General features: G+C 42.6%; 1 protein-coding gene and 1 pseudogene across 2 annotated transcripts in view; one reads left to right on the top strand and one right to left on the bottom strand.

The window, feature by feature from the left end:
• Positions 1-5,091, top strand: part of SPTLC1 (serine palmitoyltransferase long chain base subunit 1) — a 100,364-nt gene extending 95,273 nt beyond the window's left edge. The window contains exons 14-15 of one of the 2 annotated variants that reach the window (XM_031014541.3): positions 1,340-1,413; positions 3,682-5,091. In XM_031014541.3, coding sequence (XP_030870401.2) covers positions 1,340-1,413; positions 3,682-3,775 — 168 coding nt within the window. In that variant the 3' untranslated portion in view covers positions 3,776-5,091. The remainder of the gene's footprint in view (positions 1-1,339; positions 1,414-3,681) is intronic. The other variant, XM_031014543.3, reaches the window with a different exon arrangement.
• Positions 5,092-8,408: 3,317 nt separating this feature from the next.
• On the bottom strand, positions 8,409-8,735 carry LOC101143034 (10 kDa heat shock protein, mitochondrial-like; annotated as a pseudogene).
• Positions 8,736-18,066: the final 9,331 nt, after the last annotated feature.

Genomic DNA, 18,066 nt, shown 5'->3' with positions numbered 1-18,066 from the left:
CCTCTTGAGAGTTGAGTGAGAAGAGAACAGTCTGGGGTAGGGAACAGAATACTATCTAGAAACTTCATTGATAGAAAAAATACATATATCTTCCCGCTTCTGTGCATCATCGCAGCTTCCATTTTTAAAATCTTCCGAATCTTTTGTCCCACTCCCCTCATCTTTTCAATATTTGAAGGAAAGAAAAGAACCATGCTGCTGTAACTCTTATTTAAGCTTTGTAGATCTGAGAGGCTTTGCCAAGTTTATGTTGAGTTGCTCAACAGGACACTGTTTTTACAAACTGAGCTATTGTTTATAATGTCTCTTAACCAGCCAGGGCTAGAAACAGAGCCAGTCCAGATGTTTGCAGGAGTTCACTTTTCCTAGTACACTTCCAGAGCCTAGAGTCAGCGGGAGGCTGTTGTCATTGCCTAGTATGGTTTTTCCATCTCTTCCTCGCAGCCTACGACGTGACCCCTCTTCAGGCAGATACTTTTACTGCCAGAGACATGGAATAATTGTTCATTCCTTTACACTGCCCTTTGCTCTGTTGCTATTTTTTTTTTAATATAACTCACATACCACATACCATAAAATTCACCCTATTGAAGTATATCGTTAAGTGGCTTTTAGTATCATACATTCAGCAGGTTGTGCAACCATTACTATCTCATTCCAAAACTTTTTCATCACTCCAGAAAGAAACCCCTGTAGCCTATTACCTTGCTCTGGTGTTTGTGCTTTCTTTCTTTAGTAGAGATTGTTTTCATTTTTTCTTAATGTTGACAGATGGTTAATATATAGGAAAGCTGGGTAAAACTTTGTTAACGCCAGATTCTGCAGTGCCCAGTGGCACCATGCCCAGATGCCACATGTGGACATCATTTTTGCTAATATCTGAAGTGCAGTGGTTTTTCTCTGACGCAGTTCTGCTGGTGGTGGTGGTCGTAAGTCCAGCCTGCAGGACTTTGCTCACACCACTTCCTCATGTACTAACTCTGCTTTGTCTAAATGGTAGTCGCTAGCTAGCTATGGCTGTTTGAATTTAAACTAAGTGGAAATAAGAAAAGGTGCAACTGTGACCTCTCAGTAGCACCAGCCACATCTCTGTGTGCTCAGCAGGCACACAGGGCTCATGGCGACTGCTGGGCACTACACAACAGAGGTATTTGTCATTGCAGAAAGTTCTGTGGACAGTGCTGCCAAGGTGGTGGTGTAGTATTTTGGTGATATCTTCTAGCAATTATAATTGGAAAAGTGAATTAAAGCTACCGTTGCAGGATTTCAGCGTTCCCCCAGTTTAATTACCACCATGTCTGAAGTCCAGGTTGCAGATGTCTTCTTTTTCTTCCTACAGTGCATGAACAGAAGTATTGCATTAACTCAGGCGCGCTACTTGGAGAAAGAAGAGAAGTGTCTCCCTCCTCCCAGGTCAGTTGACATTAAAATATGACCTTATTTTTTTCCCCTACTCTGAGCTCTATGAAATACGTTATCTTTTGAAAAATTTTGAAAGACTATCATAGGCTATGGAAGAATATCTGTCATTAAAATATAGTACATTACCTGTCTTCTGCTCTTAAACTAGAAGTTTTTTAAATTTTAACTGAAAAGCTCCCAAGGACTCACTGAGTACCCTCTCAGTTAACTCAGAGAAATGTCTGGGAGCCCAGGAATGAACTTGGGCAAACTGAGTTTCCATCAGCTCATATCTGCCACATCTGAAAGGTGGCACATGCCATACCAGGAGTTCCTGCCACAAGGACCGTCCTGCAGGGAAGATCGGCAGTGTGGGGTGGGGGTGGGCATGTGCTTCTGCTGCTCCTTCAGTCAGCAACACTCACTAACATTTGGGAAAAAACAAGCAACAGTGGGGAAAATGTACAGCATCAAGAAAAAACACCAAAAGTAAAAGACTAATGTCTTACTTTTAAGGAGACTGGATTCTGTTCACAAAGCACATACGAGGTAGTCCAAGGAGTTGGCCATCCCACCACGGCACTGGGCCAGGCAGTCACAGCAGGGGCCATGGACATGGTCAGTTCTGCCCTGGGGCATTGCTCAGGCTTTTGAGAGCAGGTGATGTCTACACCAAAACTAGAGAAGTGTGTGTGTCAGGCATCCTGTGGGCGTCGTGGCTTTCCATCAGATGAGGTGGTGTGTGCTTTGCTCAGGGTTTTCAGTGGCTTGGAGACCTCCAGGTTCATCTGGGAGTACAGAGTGCAAGCTGCAGAAGAGCTGGAGAGAAGGGTCCTGAGGCCAGGTGCCAAGTCAGGGAGGCTGCAGGAGAGCCCACTGGGGAGTTTGAATGCTCTGCCGGCCCACAGTGCCAGACCAGGATTTGGAAGATCACTCTGGTAGCAGCTCAAAGCACCTTAAGGACCCTGCCCTTCTCAGCCAGGTGCAGTGGCCCACACCTGTAACCTCAACACCTGGGAGACCGAGGTGGGCAGATCACTTGAGCCCAGGAGTACAAGACCAGCCTGGGCAACATGGTGAAACCCCATCTCTATAAAAATTAGCCAGGCATGGTGGTGCATGCCTGTGGTCCCAGCTACTTGGGAGGCTGAGGTGGGAAAATCACCTGGTTCCAGGAGGTCAAGGCTGCAGTGAGCTGAGATCACTCCATTGCACTCCAGCCTGGGCTGCCCCTTCATTTTTTACTGCACTCATCCAAAGATGTAATCCTACATCCTACGTTTACTTGTTAGTAAGACCGTAGGTGCATGAGGACGGGAGCTGTGCTGGTTTTGTGCCCTCAGGACTCCATGCACAGCATAGTACAGCTCAATAAATATGTGTCAAATGCATGAATCAGATGTTTACAGACGAACTCTGGGGGACAGAGGTAGCATTGTCCTTTCAAGCTATTATTTCTTTGATTTCCTGAAAACTTGAAAATTTCTGCAATGCCTTAGAGTATTACAGAGCTTCCACATTGCTATTGACATAAATATGAACAATTAAACTGTCGTTGATTTGAGAAGGATGGAATTCCTGCTTTGTGCCTGGCACTGCCTGAAGCAGTACATGATGGACAGGATGCTATTTCCCAGCTTCTGAGGCAGAGCCCACGGAAACTCACTCTGACTGGGTGTGCACTGGTGGTGTAGGCCGAGGCCTGCAGGCTGCAGAGTCCCTGCCACAGCGACCCACCTGCCACAGTAGTGAGAAAGTGGCTGTGGGCAGCAGGTACATGAATAGACAGGCCTATTGGGAGGACTGCCAGGAGAGGTTTGTTTACAAAAATAGGAGGCAGTGGATTTGGCTCTCAGGCCATATATGGCTGACTGTGAGTGCAGTTCCTCACCTCACATAGATAATTCTTTTTTCTGTTTGTTTGTTTTTGTTTTTTGTTTTTTTTTTGGTTTTTTTTTTTTTTGAGACAGAGTCTCGCTTTGTCGCCCAGGCTGGAGTGCAGTGGCGCGCTCTCGGCTCACTGCTAGCTCCGCCTCCCAGGTTCACGCCATACTCCTGCCTCAGCCTCCCAAGTAGCTGGGACTACAGGCGCCCGCCACCACACTGGCTAATTTTTTGGTATTTTTAGCAGAGGTGGGGTTTCACTGTGTTAGCCAGGATGGTCTCGATCTGCTGACCTCGTGATCCACCTGCCTTGGCCTCCAAAGTGCTGGGATTACAGGCGTGAGCCACTGCGCCCGGCCCACAAAGATAATTCTTTGTGCCCTTTACTGTTCTCAGCATTCGGGTTGTGGTCACGGTGGAACAAACAGAGGAAGAACTGGAGAGAGCTGCGTCCACCATCAAGGAGGTAGCCCAGGCCGTCCTGCTCTAGGCAGAGTCCCAGGACCATGGCCTCCTGCCACACAACACGCAGAGAGGACTCAAGACTCCCACTGGCCATGGAGTGGCCTGAAAGAGAGCAAGAACATGTGGATCTTTGACAGGATTGTTACCAAATGGTGTCAATATGGACCAATTGTGTGACCATGAGAAGGATGCTTATTTTTTTTTAAAAAGAAAACACATCTAAAAGCCCAGGAACTGATTTTTTTAAGAGGAAAACTAATGACAGTGTATAACTGATGTTTAAATTGTGCATTTAGTACTATTTAAATGTTTTCTTATACTAGTATTTTATATTCTTTTGTTGTCGTTTAAAACTGGAGCTTCTGTGTCTCTTCCCTCCCTCTAATAGTAATGGTTCAGTAAGCACTCCTTAACTCCTTAGTATTTCATAGAAAAATGACTGCAACATTAAAGCTAAGAGGAACACTTCAACATATGTGATACAAATTTATGTTGAAGATCTAAATAAACCACGTATTTTCCAGTCTTCATCGTGTGAAGCTAAATGGTGGCTAAAAGGAACACTTTTTGTGTGATTATTATAAACTTTGCATTGTATTTGAATCTTAGAACTTTTGTACACACTAAATATTGATGTCACACCATTTCTAATATGAGCATCCTTAGCCAGAGAATATTCATTATACTTCTTAAGTGAGCAATAATTTAAATCAGAAGCTATTTTAATATAATTAACCTTTCTTTACATTTCTTATGTGTTCACCTCTAATCTGTTTTAGGAAGAGGGTTGGTTATTATGTTGATCCCAGAATATAAATCATATCCTTTATATTTTAGAATATCTCAAATGTATTCCTTTTTTGTATGGTGGGTTTGCCTAGGGACGTGTAACTACAGGCTTTTTCTAAGCCAAGGAAAAAGAGAATTTTTCTTTTCATCTTATAAATTCCAGATATCTACAAAAGATGTGAAAGCACTAAAAATACCATTTTTAAGCAGTACTTTACCTGCTTTTTCTTTAGCAAACCAGGTTATGTGGTGTAAAGGTTTGTTATACGTGCCACAGTATAGCATATAAATATTATGCCATCATTCCTTCTCTTGTTAAAGGTAGAAGAATAAAATTGTCATTTTTATAACCTGTGCTCTTATTACTCAAATGGTCTTCAACATCTTTTTAAACAACACGTATTTTTTGAATGTTCAGTTTCTATTTTGCTTGAGGTATTTTGTACATACGTGCCTTGTGATTGCTGCTGCTTTAAAGGATAAAGTACTCTTTGGGGGATGAGTCTGGTTTGTTTTGTTTTATTTTTTAATGAAATAAACCTATATTCCTGATTATTAGTCTATTTGCATATGTAATATATCCAACAGAATAGTCTCTTAATTTTAACTTTTTTGCACTGGGGTAGTATTCTTTGTTGTTTGGTCTTATTTTAGAAAATAACAATTAAATTTCTTAGTTCCTTTTTTCACATCCAACCAAAGAATATATAGTATCTGAAGTTTCCTAGGTTCCTGCTGACCTCATAGGACTGCAAAAATATCATGGCCATTATTTTCATAAATAACTGTTCAGCTTCTTTTAGAATACTTTCTAAGTGAAAATAGCAACAACAAAATAATGTTTGTAATAAACTTTTTGAAAATATGATCAGAAGTTTCTGGGAAAGATGGCGGATCAGGCACATTATTTCAGTCCTTAAAACCAACATTGTAAACGAAAGGAACCAAAAGTAAAATTTTTATGTTAAAATTATAGAGTGACCACAATCCAGTAATATACACCACGAAGAAATGTCTACTAGAAACAGTAAAATTTGGATCAAACTGAAGCAAAATGCTGAGAAAGTACAGTCATCTCAAATCTGGACCAAGTTACAAATTCCTCTTTTACAGAGTGAGAAGTTTCCAGAGTGCTCTACCAATGATCTGTGTTTTAAAAGGCAGTGGCTTGGGGTGAGCAGTGTAGAGACCATTGGGAGCCCATTTCCACTCAGCAGGACTGTCCGCAGGGAAGAAGAGAACCACACCACCTTTTTATTGTCTGTGACTAAATTCTAACTCAGGAAAAGTAGGGCTTTGGGGCAAGTTGGGACAGAAAATACACCAGTTATTTCATCAAATTCAGTACTTCACTAATTGTACCATGTGTACTTTTTTTATGTACCACTAGAAGAAAATAATTCTATCTGTATTATGCTGTAAGATGTCTTCCAATATTAGAGATATTACAATGTGGGTGGAGAAGATGTATCTTTAAGTCTATGAAATAATAATCATCTGATGTGTGGGCCTCATGCCATCTTTCCTTGTGGGCATAAAACCTTAGTCCCAGAAGATAGAGATGTCCAACATGTAAATCTGAATATCTCCATGCATCTTTCCAAAACACTGTCCCTATGATGACATCAAATAAAAACATTCATAACGTACACCTAACAGTATGGGTTAAGCTATGGAGGATGCTTAAACTTCATTTCCTTACTTATTTCCTGGTGAAGAGGAGTAGGAAGCTTAAGGATGATGGAACACAGATAAAATAAGTCATCTCGACAACAACATTTTCTAGAGATTTGAAGGAAGAAGGAAATGTGATTCAAGGATTTTATTTCCACAAAGCAGTCTTTCAAATAACAAAGTTATAGAAAAACAATTTAAAATTAGAATTTAATACTTCTTTTTGAGCCCTTCCTGAGGGAAACAGTAGGGGAAAGCATCTGATTAAGAAATGCAAGGCCGGGCATGGTGGTTCACACCTGTAATCCCAGCATTTTGGAAGGCCAAGGCAGGAGGACTGCTTGAGATCAGGAGTTTGAAACCAGCTTGGGGAACATAGCGAGACCTGATGTCTACAAAAATAAAAGCCAGACCTGGTGGTGTGCACCCGTAGTCCTAGATACTTGAGAGGCTGAGGCAGGAGGATGATGTGAGCCTAGGAGGTCAAGGCAGTCATGAGCTGTGATTCCAGCACTGCACTCCAGCCTGGGCAACAGAGTGAGACCATGTCTCAAAGAAAAAAAGCAGAATAATAATCTGTCATGAGATTGGAGTTTTTAGAAAGTAAAATACTTTAATGTGTGTAAATTATACCTTGCGAATTAACTCAAAACCAAATAAAGCATGTTCTCACTTAGGAGCTAACCACCGCATACTCATGGACATGAAGATGGGAACAATACATACTGACTGTGGGAAGGGAAGGAGGCAGGGCAAGGGTTGAGAAACTATTGGGTACTATGCTCAACACCTTGATGATGAGATCATTTGTACCCCAAACCTCAGCATCATGCAGTATACCCAGGTAAGAAACCTGCACATGTACCCCTAAATCTAAAAGTTGAAAAAAAAAAATAATTTACTCATAGTGTATTATGTAAATAGGTGGGGTACAGTACAAAAATATTTAGACAAATGGAATACTAGAGGTACAAAAACGGGATTAGGTACATTATAGGAAGTTGTATTATAAAGATAACTAGTAGAATAAAAACATAAAACTTCCTAAATTCAAAAAAAGCAAAATTAGACCCTATACAGGGGAAAAATAATAAATATAATGCAATACACACAGAAAATACACCCAAGTATCAAAACTGCACTGTACCCCCTGAATCTATAAAAATTTTTTAAAAATACAACAAAATAGCATGAGTTGAGACTAAGCATATTAATCATACAGTGAATGGGCATCCACTTACTTTTTTTTTTTTTTTTGACACAGGGTCTCACTCTGCTTCCTAGGCAGGAGTGCAGTGGTGCAATCACAGCTCATTGCAGCCTCAACTTCCTGGGCTCAGGCTGTCCTCCTGCCTCAGCTTCCTGAGTAGCTCGGACTACAGGTGTGGGCCACAATGCCTGGCTAATTTTTTAAATATTTTTGTAGGGACAGTTTTACTCTGTTGCCCAGGCTGATCTCAAACTGCTGGGCTCAAACAGTGTGCCCACCTCAGTCTCCCAAAATGCTAGGATTACATGCATGAGCCACCGCACCTGGCCCATGCACTTTATTTCTACTCCAAGAAAAAATTTTCAAATTGGTTCACAAAGCAAAACACAAACTCTGCTATATACAACAGACAAGAAAAGCTAAACATGGCTGGGCACAGTGGCTCACGCCTGTAATCCCAGCACTTTGGGAGGCTGAAGCAGGTGGATCACCTGAGGTCAGGAGTTCAAGACCAGCCTGACCAACGTGGAGAAACCCTGTCTCTACCAAAAATACAAAAATTAGCCGGGTGTGGTAAGAAAGAACTCTTCACCCAGAGATTCCAAAATACATAGTCTTTTCAAGTGTACATGAAATATTCTCCAGGATAGACCACATGCTGAGCCATAAAACAAGTCTCAGTAAATCTAAAAAGATTGAAGTCATAAAAAGTATATTCTCTGTCCACAATATGATTAAATCAGACATCCACAGTAGAAAGGCAACTGGAAAACACTCAAATTAACCAGTATGCTCCTAAATAACCCACAGATCAAAGAAATACACAAAGGAGGTTTTTAAATGTTATGAACTGAATGAATTAAATACAATATATCAAAAAAATGTAGTTACTAGTTTTATTATAAAAAACATTATTTGCATGATGAAAGATTACAGAATTTCAGTGGGCAGCTTCATGTTGATGCCATTTCAATAGTGATTTGTTTCAGTCTACATACTTTTCAAGGATGTCTGCCATCTCTTAATAAGATACAGTCCTTGTCATCTAGAACTATTTTGGTGTCTCCATATTCTGGAGGAAATTTATTTTTGACTTTCATGCTAACTGGTTGAATCTCTCCACCTTTTCCCTTATAGCCTCATCCAGCATCCACTACTATTGCTTGCAATACTTTTCCTTTAGATTTTTCTGGAAGCCTAATGTCTTCTTTGGTTACAGTTTCTGCTGCACTCCTTTCAACCAATACTTGCCTTTCAACCAATACTTTCTTCCAAAGAGTGGAAGAAACTTCCTAATTGCTGGTCCTGCCATGACACCTGTAGCAGCCACAGCTCATATTCTGCTCTCGTGCAGAATATCACAGGCCAACAAATCAAAGTTTATGTGAGGCAGCTAAAGCAGTGGTTAAGAGGAAATTTATACAGGTTTTAAATGCCTGTATCAGAAAAGGAACATCCCAGTAATAACCTAAGCTTCTGCCTTAAAGTAAAACCCCAAAGCAAGTAGAAGGAAGGAAATAAAGATTAGAGAGGCTTTTTTTTTTTTTTTTTTTGAGATGGAGTCTCGCTCTGTCACCCAGGCTGGAGTGCAGTGGCGCGATCTTGGCTCACTGCAAGCTCCACCCCCCGGGTTCGCGCCATTCTCCTGCCTCAGCCTCCCGAGTAGCTGGGACCACAGGCGCCCGCCGCCACGCCCGGCTAATTTTTTTGTATTTTTAGTAGAGACGGAGTTTCACCGTGTTAGCCAGGATGGTCTCGATCTCCTGACCTTGTGATCCTCCTGCCTCAGCCTCCCAAAGTGCTGGGATTACAGGCGTGAGCCACCGTGCCCGGCCTAGAGAGGATTTTTTTTTTTTTTTTTGGAAAAAAATCAATAAACATTTATTTGATACAGTCATTTTAATACATACAGTGATGGCTCGTCCCCAGGCTACTCGGGACCAGGGCACGGGGCGGGGACAAGGACCGGGGACAGATGGTCACAAGGTGGGCGGGGCCCGAGCTTACCGTCGAAACATCTTGCAAATAAACACTTTGTAGATAGACTATATATGTATATATACATGGTTACAAGTGATGGCTGGAACCTCTTTCAAAATGCGCTTATGTACTGAGAACTAGCATTTAAAACACCCAAACCAAGAAACCCAAAGTACAGGACGCGTGGTCGCGAAGCAGGGGAGAGCCTGGGGCCCCTGACCCGGGCCTGGGGGAGCTGCCTGGGGCCCGCCAAGCAGGGCATACGGGGACGGCCCTTCCTGGGGTCAGGCTCACTGGCTCCTTCCCTTCAGCGCCACCAGGCAGGAAGGCCAACAGTCACACAGGAGGCACCCTCACCTGCCTTTGCACCAGTAAATAAAGTGCATCCTATTTCCGTGTGAGTCAGCCCTTCCGGGCCCTTTTCTGTTCTCAGGGCAGGGGGCTTGCGCTGAACCAGAGGTAGATCTGCAGAAAGATCCCCAACTGGTCCTCAGGCAGGGCCGGCACCCACCACACTCCAGGGGTCTTGGTCCCTCTCAGGGCTCCTGGAGGCCTGTATGGGCCAGCGTGGGTAGTGGGCTGACTCTGCTGAGCTCCACCCGGGGCCCTACCCCTTGGGAGGAGGGCTCTGCAGACCAGCATGTGGGAGAGGGAGGGCAGAAAGAGAGGACTTTTTTTAAATAAAGAAAATTAATGAAATCAAAAGACTTTCTTTAAAAGACATCAACAAAACTGACAAACCTTTAACTGGACTAACCAAGAAAATAACAAAGAAGACATAAATTGCCAAAATTAGGACCTGAAGAGGTAACATCACTACCAATCCTACAGAAACTAGACAACTTAAATGACACGAATGTATTCCAAGAAAGACGCAAATTATCAAACTCTGGAATAAAAAGAAAATCTGCCAGAGTGGTGGCTCACGCCTGTAATCTCAGCACTTTGGGAGGCTGAGGTGGGTGGATCACTTGAGGTCAGGAGTTCAAGACAGCCTGGCCAACATGGTGAAACCCTGTCTCTACTAAAAAGACAAAAATTAGCCGGGCTCCATGGCATGCGCCTGTAGTCCCAGCAACTCCAGAGAGAATCACTTTTGAGCCTGAGGGGCAGAGGTTGTAGTGAGCCAAGATGGCGCCACTGCACTCCAGCCTGGGCAACAGGATTGAAACCCTGTCTCAAAAAAATAAATAAATAGAAAATCTAATAGACTATCACAACTAAAGAAATTGAATTAATAATTTAAAATATTTTCACAAAAATATCCATGTACAGGTAGACACTAGGGAATTCTGTCAAATATTTAAAGAAAAAGTAGTACTAATCACTCACAAATTTCTTTCAGAAAAATTGAGAAGGTGGCAACATCTCACAATTCATTCTATGAGATTATTATTATGTTGATTCCAAAGCCAGACAAATTACAAGAAAACTGCATATGAATTTCCCTCCTGAACACAGACACAAATATCTTTAACTCCTTTTCAAAACGGTGTTCAAGAATCTAGCCTATATAATAAAGCTAAAAAAGAAAATTAAAAGCATCCAGATTGGAAAGCATCCAGTTTAAAAAACAATTCTATGTATATATAGTCAAAGAGAATAAAATAATAATTAACAAAAATGTATAAGGCTTATACACTGAAAACTACAAAACATTGCTATAAGAATTAAGATTGGCAGGCCAGGCATGGTGGCTTACACCTGTAATCCCATCACTTTGGGAGGCCGAGGCGGGCAGATCATGAGGTGAGGAGATCAAGACCATCCAAGCCAACATGATGAAACCCCGTCTCTACTAAAAGTACAAAAATTAGCCAGGCGTGGTGGTGCACGCCTCTAATCCCAGCTACTCAGAAGGCTGAGGCAGGAGAATTGCTTTAACCCGGGTGGCAGAGGCTGCAGTGAGCCGAGATGGCGCCACTGCACTCCAGCCTGGGAGACAGAGCGAGACTCTGTCTCAAAAAAAAAAAAAAAAAAAAAAAAGATTGGCTGGGCGTGGGCGTGGTGGCTCATGCCTGTAATCCTAACACTTTGGGAGGCCAAGACAGGCAAATCATTTGAGGTCTGGAGTTCGAAACCAGCCCGGCCAACATGGTGAAACCCTGTCTCTACTAAAAATGCAAAAAAATTTAATTGGGCATGGCGGCAAGCACCTGTAATCACAGCTACTTGGGAGGCTGAGGCAGGAGAATTGCTTAAATCTGGGAGACGGAGGTTGCAGTGAGCCGAGATCACGCCACTGCACTCCAGCCTGGGTAGCAAAGCAAGACTCCATCTCAAAAAAAAAAGAATTAAGATTTAAATAAATGGAGAGCCATTCCATGGACTAGAACATATCCCAAATTAATTTATAGTTTCAATTCAGTTCCCATCAAGATGCCAGAAAATTTTTGCACAGAAATTGATAAGCTGGACCTAAAATGTATGTGAAAATATAATACAAGGCCCTACAGTAGTCAATGGCAATTTTTAAAAAGAACAAAGTTGGAGAATTTACGTTATCTGATTTCAGAACTTACCATAATACTGCAATAGCAAGACAGTGTGTTTTACTAATACAAGGATACATCTATGGAACAGAATCGAGAGTCCGGAAGTCAATAAACCCTTATATTTAGGGCCAGTTGACTTTCAACAAAGTGCCACGACAATTCAATAAGGAAATGATAGTCTTCTTAACAGACGTCACTGGGAGAATTTGATATTGTAGTAGGTTAAATGATGACCACCCGAAGAATCAAGTCCTAATCCCCAGATCTTGTAAATGTTACCTTCTCTGGAAAAAAGGGAATCTGTGTAGGTGTGATGGTTAAGGATTTTGATATGAGCTTACCCTGAATTACATTGGTAGGCCCTAAATACCATCAAAGAGTCCTTGTAAGATACAGGCAGAAAGAGGTGACACAGACATAGATGGGGTCACCCAGAGAGGAGAAGGCAGTGTGAAAACAGGCAGAAATAGGAGATATCAACTTCAAGCCAAGGAATGCCAACAGCCACCAGAAGGTAGAGGAGGCAAGGCACCCATTCTTCCCTGGAGCCCGCAAGGGGGCATCTCTTTCTGATGCCTTGATTTCAGACTCTGGCCTCCAGAACAGTGAGAAAATCAAGTCTTGGTGTTGTAAGCCGCCAGTTGGCACTAATTTGTTACAGAGGCCATCGGAAACTAATAACAGAATCTATTTGAAAACAAAAAACTTAGACCTACTTTGTATATATAAATTAATTCAAATTGTCCATAGACATCAATGTAAGAACTAAAACTACAAAACTTCTAGGAGAAAATCTTTTAAATCTTGAGTTAAGCAAAAAGTGCTTACATATGAAATACCAAAAGCATGAGATAGAAAAGAAAAAAACTGATATACTGGATTTCATTAAAATTAAAAACTTTTGATCTTCCAAAACCCCCATGAAGGAAATGAAAACAAGCCACAGACTGTGAGAAAATATTTGCAAATTATATACTTATAAAGGATGTGTATCCAACTATATATAAAGAACACTTACTACTCAGTCATAAGAAATTTAAAAACCCAATTTACAAATGGGTGAAAGAGTTGGTATTTCAACATGAGAGCCATAGAAATGATAATAAGCACATGAAAGAGTTATTAACACTATTAGGCATCAAAAAAATGGAAGTTAAAACTGCGAAGCAACATCATTACACACCCACTAGAATAGTCAAAAAGAAAATACCAAGTATTGCCAAGATATGGAAAAAGAGAAACTTGATATACGGCTGGTAGAAATGTAAAATGGTGTTATCACTTTGGAAAACAATGTAGCAGTTTCTTTAAAAAGTTTACAAATGTGTCATGTGCTATAGTCTAAATGTTTGTGTTCCTCTGAAATTTCTATGTTGAAACCTATTCCCCAATATAATACTAGTAAAGGGCAAGGCCTTTGGGAAGTGATTAGATCACGAGGGTGGAGCCCTCATGAATGGAATTAATGTCCCTAAAAAGCCCAAGGAAATCCAATGGCCCCTTCCACTATGTGAGGACAGAGCAACAAGGCATAATCTATGAGAAAGCAAGACCTCATCAGACACCAAACCTGCTGGCACCTTGATCTTCATCTTTCCAGCCCTCAAAACAGTGAGAAATAAAGATCTTGTTTATAAGCCACCCAGTCTACAGTATTTGTTATAGCAGCCCAAACAGACTAAGGCAATATGGCCTAGCAATTCTGCTCCCAAGAGAAACAAAAACATACGTTTATGTAAAAACTTGTAAACAAATGCTAATAGCAGCATTATTTATGATGGTGAAAAACTGGAATCTGTCCAAATGCCTACTGTATTAGCTTGTTATCACACTGCTATGAAGAAATACCTGAGACTGGGTAACTTATAAAGAAAACAGGTTTAGTTGACTCACACTTCAACATGGCTGGGCAGGCCGCAGGAAACTTACAATCATGGTAGAAGGGGAAGCAAACATGTCCTTCTTCACATGGTGACAGGAAGGAGAAGTGCCAAGCAAAGGGAAAAAGTCCCTTGTGAAATCATCAGATCTCATGAGAACTCACTCACTATCATGAGAACAGCAGCATGATTCAATTACCTCCCACTGGGTCCCTCCCACAACACGTGGGGATTAGAGAAACTACATGATGAGATTTGGGTTGGGATACAGCCAAACCACATCACCTACCAACTTGTGAATGAATAAACAGAGTGTGGTATGTCCACAACATGGAATATAATTCAGCAAAAAAGGAAATGAACTATGGACAAAATGTTTCAACATGAATGAATCTCAAAAACATTCTAACTGAAAGAAACCAGATGCAATAGACCAGACCACATAGTGTATGATTCTATATATATTCAATGTCCAGAAAAAGCAAATTGAGGCCGACCGCAGTGACTCATGCCTGATAATCCCAGCACTCTGGGAGGCCGAGGTGGGTGGATCACCTGAGGTTGGGAGTTTGAGACCAGCCTGACCAACATGAAGAAAACCCCCGTCTCTACTAAAAATACAAAATTAGCTAGGCGTGGTTGTGCATGCCTGTAATCCCAGCTACTTGTGAGGCTGAGGCAGGAGAATCACTTGAACCCAGGAGGTGGAGGTTGCAGTGAGCTGAGATTGCACCATTGCACTCCAGCCTGGGCAACTCCAGCCTGGGCAACAAGAGCAAAACTCCGTCTCAAAAAAAAAAAAAAAAATTCAAATTGAAAGAGACAGAAGATAGGTTTTGTAGTTGGCCACAGCTAGCAGTGAAAATGGGATTGACAAAACCAGCTGGAGGGATATTTCTGGGGTAATGGAGATGTTGTAAAAATGGTCATGGTGATGGCTGTAAACTCTGTGAATATACTAAAAACCATTGAGTCAAGTGCAAGCCCCAGCCTTGGACAATAAACAGAGGTGTTAATGAATCAACTTTCTTCCTGTCATTATAGCAAAGAGTTTCTTATCTGGGCTGCCCATAACAAACATTTAGAAAGAAGTCTGTGATGTGGGACAGGTGGCATGTCTACGCACAGAGGCAAGATGCCACACTGAGAGCAAGGAGGCAGCATGAGGCAAATTTTACAACAAAGAGCTCTATCCCAGTCTAGTCCTAGCCACGAGTCCGGGGACACGATCTTCGCTGAACATATCCTCGCCTACAAAATAGGGGGTTGCACTGGAGAACTGTATTTTTCAGGACTGTCGAATCCTCCTCTTCTCATAGCATTTTCCCCAGGCCAGATTGGGAAACTCTACTTCGCTCCAGACACACCTCAGTCACTGAGAAATTACTACACATACCTCCCTCTAGAAAAGTGCAAAATCCCTTTTGTTCTTGTCCACACTAACCAGTTAGTTTTTGTTTTTAGAGATGGCTAATGCTGTCACCTAGGCTGAAGTGCATAGTGCGATCATAGCTCACCACAGCCTCGAACTCCCAATCCTCTCACTTCAGCCTCCTGAGTAGGTGTGCACCACCACATCTGGGTAACATTTAAAATTTTTTAGAGAAACGGGGTCTTGGTATGTTGCCTAGGCTGGTCTTGAACTCCTAGCCTCAAGTGATTCTCCTGCCTGGGCCTCCCAAAGCACTGGGATTACAGGTGTGAGCCATGGTGCCAGTGTTCTTTTTGACCAAGGTGTGCAAACCAAAAGCTTCAAACGTTGCATTCCATTCCTGGAACTCTTGTTATTTGTCCTTGGAGTGTCTCTGTCCCCCAAAATTCAATATTATCCCTTCCCTAATTAATGGCTTTGAAGCGATTTCTTTGCAGCTGCGTTTCCTGCTGTTCATCCTCTAGCGCAGCGGTCCCCAACTTTTTTGGCCCAGGAGTGGGGGACGCGGGGAGTTGAGGGTTTTGGGATAAAACTGTTCCACCCCAGGTCATCAAGCATTAGATTCTTATAAGGAATGCGCAACCTAGAGCCCTCACATGCATAGTTCAGAATAGAGTTCGCGCTCCTATGAGAATCTGATGCCCCCACTGATGTAACAGGAGGCAGAGCTCAGGCGGTAATGCTGGCTGGCTATCGCTCACCTCCTCCTGTGCGGCCCAGATCCTAACAGGCCAGGGACTGGTACCAACCAGTCCACGTCCTGGGGGTTGGATACCCCTGCTTTAGAGAAAGGAATATTTCTGTCCCTATTAATTCACATGCACAGCTTTAGAACCAGCTTCCTGGATGTTACACAGAAATCCAGATATCCTGGCAGTAAATTCCTCATCGACCTCTGCACCTCCCACCCTGCTAAAGAAAAGTTAACAAGTGAAAGAGAACTCTGTTCAGATCACTAAAAGCATCCCAGCACGGAGACTGTGCCTCCAGAAGTGAGAGTCTGGGAGGCTGGTGTTGTCTGTGGGCTTTCCCAACCCTTCCAGGTGACAGAGTCCTATCTGCAGCTTAGCCTTACCTCAGCCCGCAAGCTCAGAGCGAATAAATTGAGAGTGAGGCTGCCCTCCACACACACAAGCCTGGGGGCCCTCCCCAGGAAGAAGTCCCCTGCCCCCTCCTCAGTGCAGGGCCTCATGGGAGAGTCCTGGGAAGGTTTCTGAGTGGACACTGGGTTGGAACAGGACTGAGCAGCAGTGTGCATCTCAGCCTCCCATTTCCATAGCCTCCAGATCTTTGGAAGATACAGTCCTAATGGCTGTCGCATTGACCTTTTCAAAACTCTTGATTTCTTCTGTTCAAGTGAAGATAAAACCCTTGTTTTGCCCTGGTGCGGATGCCCACAATCTCTGCCTGGAGCTGAGCACGACCAGGGGTCGGCAACTGTGCGCTGTCCATTGTTCCTCGTCTGTTTTTCCTCACCTGGTGCCTGTGTGGCCCTCCTGGCTCAGGGTGTGTGTTTCATCTAACTCTCCCACTTAACACAGGCCTGGGAGCTCCTTATTTGTTGTCCCTAGAGACAAGAAGCCTTGCTTCTGTTGTGTACGTTGTTTACATTACACAAGTGGTATACATTCATATTAAACATCCAAACAGTAAGGAGGCCTGAAGAATAAATCTTGAAAATCCTGTTTTCACCCAATTTTACTCCCTTCTCCAGAGGTAACTCTCTTAACAGTTTGTTGGCTATCCTCCAAAAATGGTTTCTAAACGTTTACATATGTACCTGTATTCAAATTGCTTTTTACAAAACATAAATAGAGCAATTTCGTTGTTCTGATTTAATGTAGGAATATTTCCATACCATTACTTCATTCACTACATCATCCAGGCTGAAATGCAGAGACTCAATCTCGGCTCACTGCAATCTCTGCCTCCTGGGTTCAAGCGATTCTCCTGCCTCAGCCTCCTGAGTAGCTTGGATTACAGGTGTGCGCCACCACGCCCGGCTAATTTTCATATTTTTAGTAGAGATGGAGTTTCACCATGTTGGTCAGGCTGGTCTCAAACTCCTGACCTCGTGATCCACCTGCCTCGGCCTCCCAAAGTGTGGGGATTACAAGCGTGAGCCATCGCACCCAGCCGATTCCCTTTTATTCTTGCAGAGTATTCTGTGGTTTGGATGTAGTACAATTTATTTGACCCATTTTCTTGTCACAGACATTTAAGTTTCTTTTTTTTCCCTATTACAAACAATGCTGAAATGAACATCCTTGATCCTGTAACGTTACGTAGATCTGCAGGTGTTTCTGGGGTATGGATTCCTAGAATTGGAATGGCTGAGTCAAAGGGCTTCCAAAGCCTTTGATAGATACCAACATTTTTTTTTTTCAGAAGGAGTTTCTCTCTTGTTGCCCAGGCTGGAGTGCTGTGGCGTGATCTCAGCTCACTGCAACCTCCACCTCCCGGTTTCAAGCGATTCTCCTACCTCAGCCTCCCAAGTAGCTGGGATTACAGGCATGTGCCACCACGCCTGGCTAATTTTTGTATTTTTAGTAGAGACCATGTTTCTCCATGTTGGCCAGGCTGGTCTTGAACTCCCAACCTCAGGTGATCCACCTATCTTGGCCTCCCAAAGTGCTGGGAGCCACCGTGCCCGGCCAACAAATATTTTGTAAGTCATCTTTATTCCAAACATTTTTTCTTTCTGTTATTGAATTTGTTGTCTCTCTCTTGTTTCAAATATTTGTCATGTCAAATCTGCCAATCTCTTTCATTGTGGCCTGGAAGGTTTTTTGTTTTGTTTTTGTTTTTGTTTTTGAGATGGAATCGCTCTCTGTCGCCCAGGCTGGAGTGCAATGA

Source organism: Gorilla gorilla, chromosome 13 (assembly GCF_029281585.2).
Source record: "Gorilla gorilla gorilla isolate KB3781 chromosome 13, NHGRI_mGorGor1-v2.1_pri, whole genome shotgun sequence".
NCBI classification, from domain to species: domain Eukaryota; kingdom Metazoa; phylum Chordata; class Mammalia; order Primates; family Hominidae; genus Gorilla; species Gorilla gorilla.
Note: the sequence above shows the minus strand (reverse complement) of the source record. Positions and strands in the feature narration are given on the sequence as shown.